This window comes from Eublepharis macularius, chromosome 5, assembly GCF_028583425.1.
Source record: "Eublepharis macularius isolate TG4126 chromosome 5, MPM_Emac_v1.0, whole genome shotgun sequence".
Lineage (NCBI taxonomy): Eukaryota > Metazoa > Chordata > Lepidosauria > Squamata > Eublepharidae > Eublepharis > Eublepharis macularius.
This window is the reverse complement of record NC_072794.1, coordinates 15,472,538-15,485,378: the sequence shown is the minus strand read 5'-3', so window position 1 is coordinate 15,485,378 and position 12,841 is coordinate 15,472,538. Positions and strand designations below refer to the sequence as shown.

The 12,841-nt window shown below is 41.6% G+C and overlaps 1 protein-coding gene across 2 annotated transcripts in view; it reads right to left on the bottom strand.

Moving 5' to 3' along the window:
* Positions 1-12,841, bottom strand: part of ACSBG2 (acyl-CoA synthetase bubblegum family member 2) — a 47,482-nt gene that overhangs the window by 17,005 nt on the left and 17,636 nt on the right. Inside the window, exon 3 of one of the 2 annotated variants that reach the window (XM_054980897.1) lies at positions 1,290-1,363. In XM_054980897.1, the coding sequence (XP_054836872.1) occupies positions 1,290-1,363 (74 nt within the window). The remainder of the gene's footprint in view (positions 1-1,289; positions 1,364-12,841) is intronic. The other variant, XM_054980898.1, reaches the window with a different exon arrangement.

The following is a 12,841-nucleotide window of genomic DNA, read 5'->3' as shown; positions in this document are numbered from 1 at the left end:
TTGAGAGAGGGTGAAGAGAATACCCAGAGATCTGGGAGGCCCCCTGTTCAGATCTTGCCTCTACCGGGGTTTCCCTAAGCAGCCACTTTCTCAACCTTGCTTCCAATTCTAATCCTCCTTTAAATGGTTGTTAAGAGAGTAAAGAGACTTAAAGTAACATTGGTTGATAGCCAGCATGGTCTGGGCTGGAATATGCTTCGGGGAGACCCAAATCTTCACTTGGGCACAAAGCCTGCAAGGTGACTCCAGTCGCTCTTGAAACCTAACCTTACCTCCCTCACAGGGTTGTTGTGAAGATGGAAAAATAGGATACATCTTTGTACACAACCCTAGACTCCTCAGAAGAAGGATAACAGTGCAATGGTTTGGGTTCCCAGGAGGTCACATAAGCTGTGCTAGATGAGACTGGGATCCTTCTAGTCAGCATCTCATTTCTCACAGGCTTCTTGGAAGTCCTTCAAGGAGTACTTACGGTAGGACTGTCCCAGGTCCCCAGGGTCCTGTATTCAAAGGATGACTGTCTATGAACATGGAGGCTCCATTTGCCGAGGTAACAGCTAGCAATGGGATATCTATCATGTCTTGCCAGTTTGGTGTAGTGGTTAAGAGCACGGGACTCTAATCTGGAGAGCCAGGTTTGATTCCCTACTCCTCCGCTTGAAGCCAACTGGGTGACCTTGGGTCAGTCAAAGCTCTCTTAGCCTCACCCACCTCACAGGGTGATTGTTGTGAGGATAATAATAATATACTCTGTAAACTGATCTGAGTGGGCATTAAGTTGTTGAATGTTATTATTATTGATTTTGTCCTCCCTTTAAAACCATCTGAGAAAAGATTGCAACAGCCTAATAGTGGAACAGGAGGCTTGAAAGAAGAGCCCCTTTAAGCACTGGAGAAAAGTGTTCTTCTCTACCCACAGAGAAGCAGTAGAGACAGCAGAAAAGTAGGGGAGCAAGGAGGTACACAGCTGGCTAAATGCAAAGCACACTGGATCTGATGTGGGGTAGAAGGTCTGCTGCCCTATAGGCCTCTTTCCACATATATTTGCAAGCCAAGCAAGCTCTGCCTCCTCCTAAGGGAACCAACGCTGGCATCTGCTGCCCATGAAACTTCTTGCCACTTAGGGGAAGCATGCAAGGCTGTAAGACGGAGCACCGAGCAGGTGCCAGGCAGGTGGGCTTCCAGACATAAGGCTCAACAAAAGGCAGAAAGGGTTTTGCAAGCACCCACCAGCCACGTCTCTGCCAGAGACACCCTTTAAAGGGGGAGGGGGTAAAGCGCTTGCCTACCTTTGGATCGGAACATCTCTGCTTCGGACTCCTGTGTTTCTTCTGTTGCCTTCGGAGGATGGTTTTTGACACTGCTGAGACAAATGAAACACAACAAAAGTCAGGCCTTGGAGTTCTGCACTGATTTGACCTAGAGCGGATTATACATGTTCCTAATGGTATCGTAGTGCTACCCCCCTCCCAAGTGCTGCATCAGATGTTAATATCTGCAACTGCCTTTAATTCAGGATTTTGCCTCCTGCTTTAATCTGTAAGAGAAAAGCTCAGGATTCCAATCACCAACTGGGCGTGGGGAAAAGGCAAAGGAAAGAGCATCCAGGTCTCTGGTCCTTCTTAACCTAGTTTATAGAGGAGAGTTTGGAGGGAGGGATGTCGAAGAATACAAACACACAGCTTTTACATGAAATGCTTCAATGTATACTCCAGGATGGGAGCAAAATGAAAAACAAAAATTTTTGGTTAACCACTTAGGAATTGTGGATTTCAGCAATATGGGCAGACAGAAAAGGGCTTTATTCCACAGAGATGGCAAAATTTAAGCATGTTTCCAAAGTGCTTCAAGCAGCTTGTAACAACGGTTAGAACATCAATCCTAGTTTTTTTTAATTGAGACTTTAAAAACCAAGCTAGCATGAAGTTAATACAGCAGATTAAATCTACCATGTAACTGCACTACCATTAAAGATGTGCTCTACTGCAATCCAGCGATGGAGGGTGAATTTGACATACACACACCCTGAGGATGCTAGCAGCCAGTGTTTCCCCAGAAGCAAAGCAAGCAAAAGGCTACTTAATGAGGAATCCAGTAACAATTAAGGTGCAGGCAAGCTCTGGAGAAGAGGGTGGTTAGTCCAGATGTGGCATCACCTCAAAAGCTTCCATCTGTGGTCTTACCACCTTCCATCACCTCTGAAGGCAGCAGCAACTGAAATATTGCCTATAGGATTCTGGGCCCAGATTATTTTGTGCACAAAACTAGCACACCACTGCATTGTGCCTGTGAGTCAACACAGACAGTTTTAATATTGGGAAAGGTGTGTGTTCTGCCTCTAGTACAACAGGAGTGGTAGAGTGTCCTCAAGTCATAGCTGACTTATGGCGACCCCTGATAGAGTTTTCATGGCAACAGATTAACAGAGGTGGTTTGCCATTGCCTGCCTCTGCAACTCAGGTCTCCCATTCGTTGGAGGTCTCCCATCCAATTACTAATCAAGACCAACCCTGCTTAGCTTCTGAGATCTGATGAGATCAGGCTCACCTGGGCTTATAAACCCTCTTCAATCATCCCCTCCACCCCAGTCTACTCCTCCATTGAAGAATGGCCTACTCGGGGAACAGAAAGACTCCCAACTCGCTCCGATTTGGCTTGGCATTCAAATTCCATCCCGCACACCCAACAGAAAAGAGATTTCTTGGCAGCCCTTCACAAGGTGAGCTAGTCAAGGTGTGACACCAGCTAGCCCTTTGCCTGAAAAGCATGCAGCAGGCTACTTAGGAGATAATCACAGGTCTTGTAGGAAATGGTTTTCCCACAAGGCCCCGATCTGCTGTTACCATCAGGACAAGAGGCTTTGCTTACAAGTGGACTTCATTCCATTTCAGTGGAGGATCTCGTACGTCCGGGTGGGGGAGGAAACCAGTGCCAGTGACAACTCACTCCTCCTGTTTTACGAGGGCACTGGGGTTGGCGAAACGGTTTCCTCCCCACCCTTGCGACAGGAGGATGGATCCTGCAGTGGGGTTTTTCTGCTGCTGCTGGCCGAAGCAGGCTGCCTTCTAGAACCCCATCGTTGTGACATCAAGAGAACCTCCTAGGGGTTCCATCCCTAACAGATCAGCAGAAAATCTCTTCCGGGGCTGCTTTTTGCAGAGAGCGCAGTCCTCACTTACATGCTCGGCAGGACAGATAAGCATCACCTATATGGGAAACGGCTGCTGGTTCTTCCAAGCACCACCGAATACTGTTTGCACAAAAGACAGACCTGCACTGCTCAGACCCATCACAGCTATCAACTGAGCCTCTTAGCAACCATATGATGCCAGAGTCCTCCTTATTTACTCTGCTTTTATCCTGCCCTTTTCCCAAGGAGCCCAAGTACATAGTTTGCTCCCTTTCCTGTTTTATCACCGCAACCACCCCGTTCAGAAGACCGAGAGGGTGAGCGGGGATTTCGTGGGAATGTGGGGAGGTGAGGTCAATGAGTTTTTCATGCAGGAAGGTCAGCTTAGATGGGACCCATGGGAGAAGTTTTTAAGCTGCCCTCCCCCAAGAGGAAAGATGGCTCCAGAAGGAAGGTATCCCTTCTGAAGGCCTGTATTCTACGAGTTCTGGACTCGGAAGATCGCCACATGATCCTGCCTCATTCCAAATCACACCCTTGTTGTAGTCTTCTACCATGATTGGCAGCAGCTTTCCAGGGTCTCAAGATATTTCACATCATCTACTCGCTGACCCTTTTATCTGGAGATGCTGAGAACCGAACCTGGGACTATCGGCATGCCAAGCCGAAGCTCTACCAACCGAGGCACAGCCTCTCCCACAGGAGGGCGCTTTATTTACCCACCAAGTTCTTCTTTTTTTTTTTTTTGAAAAATTTTTATTGGGTTAGAACATTTTTTACATTACAGTCAATTTTCCCCTAATTTTTCTTTTCTAACCCCCTCCCTTTCCCCCCTTTTGTTGACTTCCAACAGCTTTCCCATCCTCTGTCCCTTTTCCCTTACTTCTATTAAGTTCCTCTGTCTAAAACAGATATACATTCTCCAATATATTAAGCAGTACATCTTTAACTCCTTTACTTATTATACACCCAAACTATACGTCTTTAGACAAACAATTTATCCCATTTTCCAGTTTTGAGTAATTCTATATAAACCTATATATCATAAACCATAAAAATTTCCCACATTTAAATCAAACAATTTGATTTGTTCTCTATATATTACTCATTTCAACTTTTTATGGTAATTCTATATAACTCCTCAGATATTCAATCAATTTAACTCTTCTATACATTCAGTTTGGTGCATATAAATCTTGTCAAAGAAAGAAAATATTGTTAGTTAGTCAATCCTCATGTTTAAACCTTATCATTAATTATTCTCTATCAATTGACCTATACATATCTATATATATCTCAATCAATTAATCTAACTGCTTATAAATTCACATTTCTCTTCCTCCCCCGGTAAAGTCACCCCTCTCTTTTATACTTTTATTATATTTCAGTAGTTCTCAAACTGCCACAGTTTTCCTCCCACCTCCCATTTCTTCTCCAGGTATTGTTTCAGCTTCTCCCAGTCTGTGTTGAACTGCCCTGAGTCCAGATCTCTCAGTTTTCTTGTCATCTTGTCCATTTCAGCCATATACAGCAATTTGTAGATCCAATCTTCAATAGTTGGTACTTCTTGTACTTTCCATTTCTGCGCATACAAAAGTCTAGCTGCTGCAGTCATATAAAAAATCAACGTCCTATGATGGGCTGGAATTCCCTCCATTCCCAAGTTTAGCAGCAGGAGTTCTGGGTTCTTATTTATTTGAAACTGTAAAATTTCACTCATTTCTCTTATTATTTCCCCCCAGAACTGCCTAGCTACCTCACACGACCACCACATATGATAGAGGGAGCCCTCATGTTTCTTACATTTCCAGCATTTATTAGAAGTATTCAAGTTCCCTAGCGCAATCTTCTTTGGTGTCGTGTACCAACGATAGATCATTTTGAAAATGTTCTCTTTAATATTGATACATGTCGTTGTCTTCATTGTAGTTTTCCACAAGTATTCCCATGCCTCCATTGTTATTTCTTTATTGAAATTTATAGCCCATTTCACCATCTGTGTTTTAACTATCTCATCCTCAGTATACCATTTCAGCAATACTTGGTATACCTTGGATATTCTTTTCTTGTCTTCTTTAAGAAGGGTCTGCTCTAGTTCCGAGTTCTCTGTTCGTATGCCCCCTTTTGCAAAGTCTGAGTTGTATAAGTCTCTAATCTGTCTATACTGGAACCAATCATAGTTAGGTGATAGTTCCTCTTGCGTCTTTATTCTAAGTTTAGATACTTCAATCTTAGTTATTTCTTTGTACGTTAAACACTGTTGTTCATTATCCACAGCTCTCGGATCTATCACCTCATATGGAACCACCCACAAGGGGGTTCCTTCTTGTAGGTAGGTTCTATACTTCTTCCAGATTGTAAATAGACTTCTCCTTACAAAATGATGCAGGAACATCGAGTTGACCTTTACTTTGTCATGCCATAGGTATGCGTGCCATCCAAAAATTTTTTTATATCCCTCTAGGGCTAATAGTTTCTTATTCTTTAATGTCATCCACTCTTTTAGCCAAACTAGGCAGATTGCATCATGATAAAGTCTCAGATTGGGCAGCTGCATTCCGCCTCTCTCCTTTGCATCTTGTAAAACTTTTACTTTCACTCGAGGCTTCTTGCCTGCCCAAACAAAATCTGATATTTTCCTCTGCCATTTTTCAAATTGTTTAGAGTCTCTGATGATTGGTATTGTCTGTAACAAAAACATTACTCTTGGTAACACATTCATCTTAACTGCTGCAATCCTGCCCAACCATGACAGGTTCAATCTATTCCATTTGATCAAGTCTCTCTCTATCTGAGTCCATAATTTTTCATAATTATTCTTGAACAAATCTATATTTTTTGCAGTCAGCTCAACTCCCAGGTATTTCACCTTACTAGTTACTTCACAATCCGTTGTTTCCATTAACAATTGTTGTTTCTGCTTAGTCATGTTTTTGCATAATATCTTTGACTTCTTTTTGTTAATGAAGAAACCTGCCAAGTCTCCAAACTCCTTGATCTTGTCTATCACTTTTGGCATGTTCTCCAGTGGGTCTTCTACAATTAACATTATGTCGTCTGCAAATGCTCTGACCTTATATGAATAGTCCTTTATTTTTATTCCTCGTATTTCCTCATCTTGTCGAATTTGTATCATCAGAATCTCCAATACTAAAATGAACAACAATGGAGATAACGGGCAACCTTGTCTTGTTCCTTTACTAATCGTCAATTTTTTGGTCAATTCATCATTCACTACAATTGCTGCAGTCTGGTCTCTATAGATTTCCTTGATTGCTCTGACGAATCTTTCTCCCAGTTGTAGCTTTTCCATAGTGGCAAACATAAAGTCCCAGTTTAAATTGTCAAACGCTTTTTCAGCGTCTACAAAGAAGAAACCAACCTCTTTGTCACAACGCTTGTCGTAGTATTCAATAGCATTGATCACTGTCCTTAAGTTGTCTCTTATTTGTCTGTCTGGCAAAAAGCCTGCTTGTTCCTCCTCTATGACTTCCGAGAGCCACCCCTTCAATCTCTCCGCCAATATCTTCGCAAAAATTTTATAGTCATTATTGAGTAGTGATATAGGCCTATAATTTTTCACGCTAGTCAGATCTTGGCCCTCTTTTGGGATCAATGATATATTCGCTTCGCTCCAAGTGTCTGGAATTCTTTGATCCCTAAAAACTCCGTTCATCACCTCTTTTAGGAATGGTGCCAGTTCATTGGCCATTGTCTTATAAAATTTAGCCGTAAGTCCATCTGGCCCTGGCGCCTTTCCTAGATTTGCGGATTGTATTGCCATATTTATTTCCTCATCAGTTACTTCACTGTTCAGCTTATTTCTCCAAGCTTCCGAGATCTCTGGAAGTTTGGTTTTCTCCAAATATGATGCTATTGATTCTTTGTTTACTTCTTTTTTATTATACAGCTTAGCGTAAAATTTATAAAAGGCTCTGCTAATGGTAGTCTGCTCCAAATACGTTTTGTTTTCTTCACAAATTTTATTTATTATTTTCTTTTCTCTTTTCTTCTTTAATTGCCATGCCAAATATTTCCCAGGTTTATTAGCACCCTCAAAAGCTTTTTGATTCAGTCTTTTAAGGTTCCACTCCAATTCTTTGTTACTCATTGCTGTTAACTGTTCTTGAAGAATTTTGATTTCCTGATGTATTTTCTTTTTCCCTGGTCTCTTTTTTAACTGTACTTCTTTGGCCTTTATTTTCTCCTCAATCTCTTGTCTTTTCTCCTCTTTCTTTTTCCTTGCTCTACCATTTAAGTCCATTAGTATGCCCCTTACAACCGCCTTATACGCGTCCCAAACTTTACTGGTTGGTACTTCTTTATTCACGTTGTATTGTATAAAAAACTTAGTCTCTCTTCTCAGTGTTTCCATATTCTCACTTTCCTGTAACAGGTCCTCATTTATTCTCCAGGCTTTCCTTTTTCTCCTTTTTCCAAATTTCCACATAATTGGGTTGTGATCTGAGCCTACCATCGGCATTATTTCTACCTCCTTAGTCCATAGCGCTAAGTCCTTTGAGGCCCAGATCATATCAATTCTTGATAATGTAAGATGCCTTGCAGAATAAAAAGTAAACTGTTTGGTTTTAGGATATTCTCTCCTCCATACGTCTTCGAGAGTTTCTTGTTGAATCAACTCAAAAAAAAACTTTGGCAATAGTCCTCTTTTCTTTTGTGCTTTTGTAGTCTTTTTGTCTAATTCCAAATCTGTCACTCCATTGAAATCTCCAGCAAGAATTATCTGGTCATATACAAGATCGTCTAGGTGCTTCCTTAAGTCCTCAAAGAAGCTTTCCTTTGCACCGTTAGGTGCATAAAGTCCGACTACCAACACTCTCTTTAAGTTCCAATTACATTCCACTGCTACAAATCTAGCTTCCACATCTCTCATAACAAATTTTGGCTGCAGCTCCTCTTTTATATACAACACCACTCCTCTTTTTTTCTTGTTGGAAGCCGCTACAAATTCTTTGCCCAATTTTCCAGATTTTAAATATTTTACATCCTGTTTTCTAATGTGGGTCTCCTGCAAACAAACAATATCACATTTTTGTTTTAGTAGCCAATGAAAAATATTTTTTCTCTTATTCGGTGAGTTTAGTCCATTTACATTCCAAGATAATACTTTACACTCCATATTCATGGTTTTGTTGGTAAGTCTTTTTCATTGTCCTTGATAAATCTCTCCATCTCCCGCTCAGATCTGATGCGTTTTTTTGCCCCTCCAAACTCAAAGGACACTCCTTCCGGTAACTCCCATCTGTATCTGATATTCATGTCCTTCAAAGTCTGAATTAGCACTCTATATTTTTTCCTGTCCAATAACACTGATCTGGGCAGTTCCTTCATTATAATAATCGTCTTGCCATCAATCTCCAATGGATCTTGAAATTGTTTGGTCACAATCCTCTCTTTCATATTTCTAGTTGTAAACTGCACAATCACATCCCTTGGTAGTCTCCTCTGGGTTGCAATTCTCGAGTTCACACGATACGCCACATCTAGGATAGCCACAATTTCCTCCTCCTCCTTCCCCAGGTAATCAGCCAACACCTCAGTCATCTGTTCTTGCGCTGACTTCCCTTCCACTTCTGGCAGACCACGAAAACGAAGCTGCTTCTCCATATGTTTAGTTTCTGCAACTGACATCCTCCCCTTCACCAGCCTCATCTCTGTTTGTTGCGTGTCTATTAAATTCTCCATCGCGTCTTCTACTGTTTTAACTCTCTGCTGCGTTCCTTGTAATTCACTGCTAATCGTTTCCACACCTTTTTTCACTTCTGACAGCTCCGACTTTACTGTCTGTGTAACTTCCTTGACCTCTTTAATAAGCTCCAATTTCGTGTCCTTAAGTTCTTTCATCATGTCTATAAGTTTTTTGTCCAAGTTTTCTATTGCCGATTGCCACTCTTTTTTCGACATCGTGGGGCTTGCTTTAGCTCGCTCCCACGAATCTGCTCTCTTCCTCAGCTCCGTGGCGTATAATTAAACGTTTTCCTTTTTTTTTAAATGTCCCAATCTTTGCCAAAATTAATTTTTTATATCCAAAATGTCGGGCGTCTTTCCTCTATGGTTTCTCTATGTTATTATAATCCAAGATGGCCTACTTCCTCTTCCGCTGAAGCCACGACCCTTCCACTTTCAAAGATGGCGATTCCCCACTTCCTGTCCTTTGGCAAGGGCCGCTTCCCTCCAGCCACTCTATTGTTGTTACGCACTTCCTGTCTCCCGTCTTCCCACAGCAGGTCTCGCGATGGTGTCTTTTTCCCACAGCTCCAAAACCACAGGTATTCAAAACAATAGTCCGATTTTTGTAATAACTTCTTTAAACTTAGTCTCTTTTAAAATACAACTCCTGCCGAGTCTTCACCTCCTTTTCGCTAGTCTGTTGCAGTTTAAAAGTCTACTTTCTTTCCTCTCTGTTTTTGTCAATCTGTCCCGTTTCAAGAGATAGCGATCTTTACCTTCTCTCCAGCTTTCTCGGGTTGTAATCGCTGTTTCGATCTTAAATTCTCCTCTCGACTTCCCTCCCCGATCGAAGCTTGGGTATGTAGGTCTTATGCCAGCCGAATTGGCCCCAAAATTGCCGCAGAGATTATAGCCGACCCGTCGCAAGGTGGGACCTCAAGGATCGGGGGGGAGACTCCTTGGGTAGAGCCCCCCCTCGTCCGAGATCTAACTCACCCTAGGGTCTTGAGCGTTCTTTGCCTGCTCCCCACCTGAGAGCAGTCGGCCGCGGGTTATTTTCACCCCTCCGGCCGGTTAAAACGGCAATCCGGTCAGCTCCGCAAATGGAGCTGCGTTAGACCTCCATGAATCCCAAACCGGAAGTCCTCCCACCAAGTTCTTCTTACGGGCCTTTTGGTTTATATGGATTTTGAATTTGCTGTTGTGCATTTTAATCTGATTTGCTAGCCGCATCAAGGGTCCCAGAAGGTCCAAAGGCAGCACCGTAAGCTTCTTAAAAGAATACAACAAAGCCCAGCCCGTTTCCCAATTTGATACCCCCGCAACGCTCTGGCAGGTTTCTAAATGTGCCACAGGCAAGGCTTAGAAAGAGGTGTCTCACTAATATAGAAGATTATGGTACACTCCTGGAGGAGGTATGTCTGGTGCTTTTCCTGTCCCATTACCATCAGGTCCTGCACAACCCCTTGCTATACTTCTCTGCATAAACCCACTCTCTGCTGCAGAATTAAGCCCTATCCATGCTTGGAACGGGAGTTTCACAGCGCACAGTTAAATTTACATCTGCCCCTGCCAAACAGGCTTTTTTGTGCCGATTTGGACACTTTGGTCATCATAAACACAGGACAAAGTCATACCCAGTTTGCAAGACAGGTACCCATGTATGATATGAAAGTTTATCATTAGCAAGTTGAGCTGTCACAGCCAGTTTGGTGTAGTGGTTAAGAATGGCAGGACTCTAATCTAGAGAACTGGGTTTGATTCCCCACTCCTCCGCTTTAAGCCAGCTGGGTGACTTTGGGTCAGTCACAGCTTTCTCAGTCCCACCCACCTCACAGGGTGATTGTTGTGAAGATAATAACAATACTTTGCACCACTCTGAGTTGGCATTAAGTTGTCCAGAGGTACATAAATAGAATATTATGTTATTCTTATTAATCTGAGAATATTAAATCTCTTGTTGAAATTCAGATAATAAATGGCATTCACGAAAACATAAAGGAACTAACTGAAATAAATAAATGTGCAAGCTGTACGATTTAGGGAAACTGAAAAATCTGTTTGCGCTATTTTCAGCAGAGTGTTTGTACTAGCAAATTTTACTAGCAAAGGAGAGCTACAAGAAAGAAAGCATACATTGTTTATTGGCAATAACACTGACCAATGTCAGTAAATGTTGATTCCATATTACAAATAGAACCAAGATCTCCCTGTAGGATATTCATTGGAGAGGATTATTCCACCTAACTATATGTGGAGTTTTCAGAAATGGTGCATGTCAAAGCAAATCCAATATGGGTATGACGTGTCCTTGAAATGTATTTCAGAAAGTTGATTTACATTCAAAATTATTTTGCTAGAAATTATTTAGCACCCATTAGGGCAAAAGAATATTAAACGTAAACTGGGTTTGATTCCTTACTACCTCCAAGGAACTCACAGGGATATAAATAGTCTTTATCCCACTTCCATATTTATGAACCATTTATTGCCTTACACCCACCAAGAAAAGTTGAGGGCTCAAAGGAAATTCAAACACAACTCTCTCTAGTCCTAATCCAACGGATTACTTCTTATGAAACCGATATCTGCCATTTCTGTACTGCCTTGGATTTATTTATTTATTTATTGTTCACCTTTCTCACTGAAACTCAAAGCAGATTACCTAGCGTGAGATTAGTACAGTCCATATCAAGGACATTTCCATAAATAGTGCCATAGAGAGAATAAATACAAGTTTACAATGAGCATTAGCAAGAATCCAATGCAGAGTTGAAGAAAGGCTGAAACAGAATATAAGGCATTCTAGGGCTGACATCAGACAACATGAAGCACAGGGCATGGCTTGTTCAATGCAAAGTAATTCTTTTTTTAAAATCACATTTTCTACATTCTTCTAGAATGTTTACAGAACGGCAACTGCATCTTTGGCAAAGCGTGGCCAAAAAAACCATTAATATGCTCCTGTGCACTTCAAGGATCAGTTCCTCCTCTTTAGACCTGCCTGGGGACTGAGACCAGAGGTCCTTCATGCGCCCCAAAATACTTAGAGTAAGCAGAAGGCCTTCTATGAACGGCCATGACTCCACAACTCCCTTGCAAAAGAAACCTGTCCCCTGACCCATACTTGGTATGCTACCTTTTAAGAAGATCTTTGCTGGGTCTACTTTCGAACAGCAGACAGCTGGTTGATACAAGTGAGAAGAAACCTCAGGAGAGGGCCACTTAAAGCAACACAACAGTTTGGTTTTAATGTCGGAACGTGCCCTGAACTTCCATTTTGTGGACAGGAGGGCAGAATAGATAGTCATCATGATTCAAGTAGGTGGTTGGTGCCAATCACAAATGCGGTACAATATGGTGGCTAGGCTTTTGTGTGTGCAAAAATGGAAAAGTACAATTGCCTTTAATCGAGGACTGGATCGTGAAAATGACGGAGTTAGCGGAGATGGCTAAACTTACAGCTCTGATTAGAAATAAAACATTGTCTACTTTTATGGTTAACTGAAAGCCCCTTATTGACTTTCTGTGTGAGATGAGGAAAAATGATCTGTGGCTTTGATTTTTAAGAAGATAAATGTGGGAAAAATAAATAGAAGTGGGGGGCAGTATTGAAAAGGTAAATTTTGGAGATATTAAAACTAAAAGTATAATGTTTGTTAAAATATGATAGGTGTTGTAGAGAAAAATGGAAAATGGAACGTATTATTTTTCTTTGTTATTTTCAATTGTTGTTCTTTTTCTCTCTTTGTTTGTTGTTTTCTTTTTCCCCCTCTATTTCTCTGCCCCTTTACTGGGCTTTTAATCTTATTAATAAAATTAAAATTTAAACTCCAAACAAATGCGGTACAAAGTACAGACTAGGCAAGGGTTGGCGCATATTCGGAGGACACCCTAAGTAGGTAGAAGATGACTCTGTAAATTAGCCAAAACATGGACAAAAAAAGGACTAGTGATGACTGAGCATGCCTACTGAGAGTCTATTAAAGGAAGGGAAGAAGAAGAAATTGGCCTGCACTG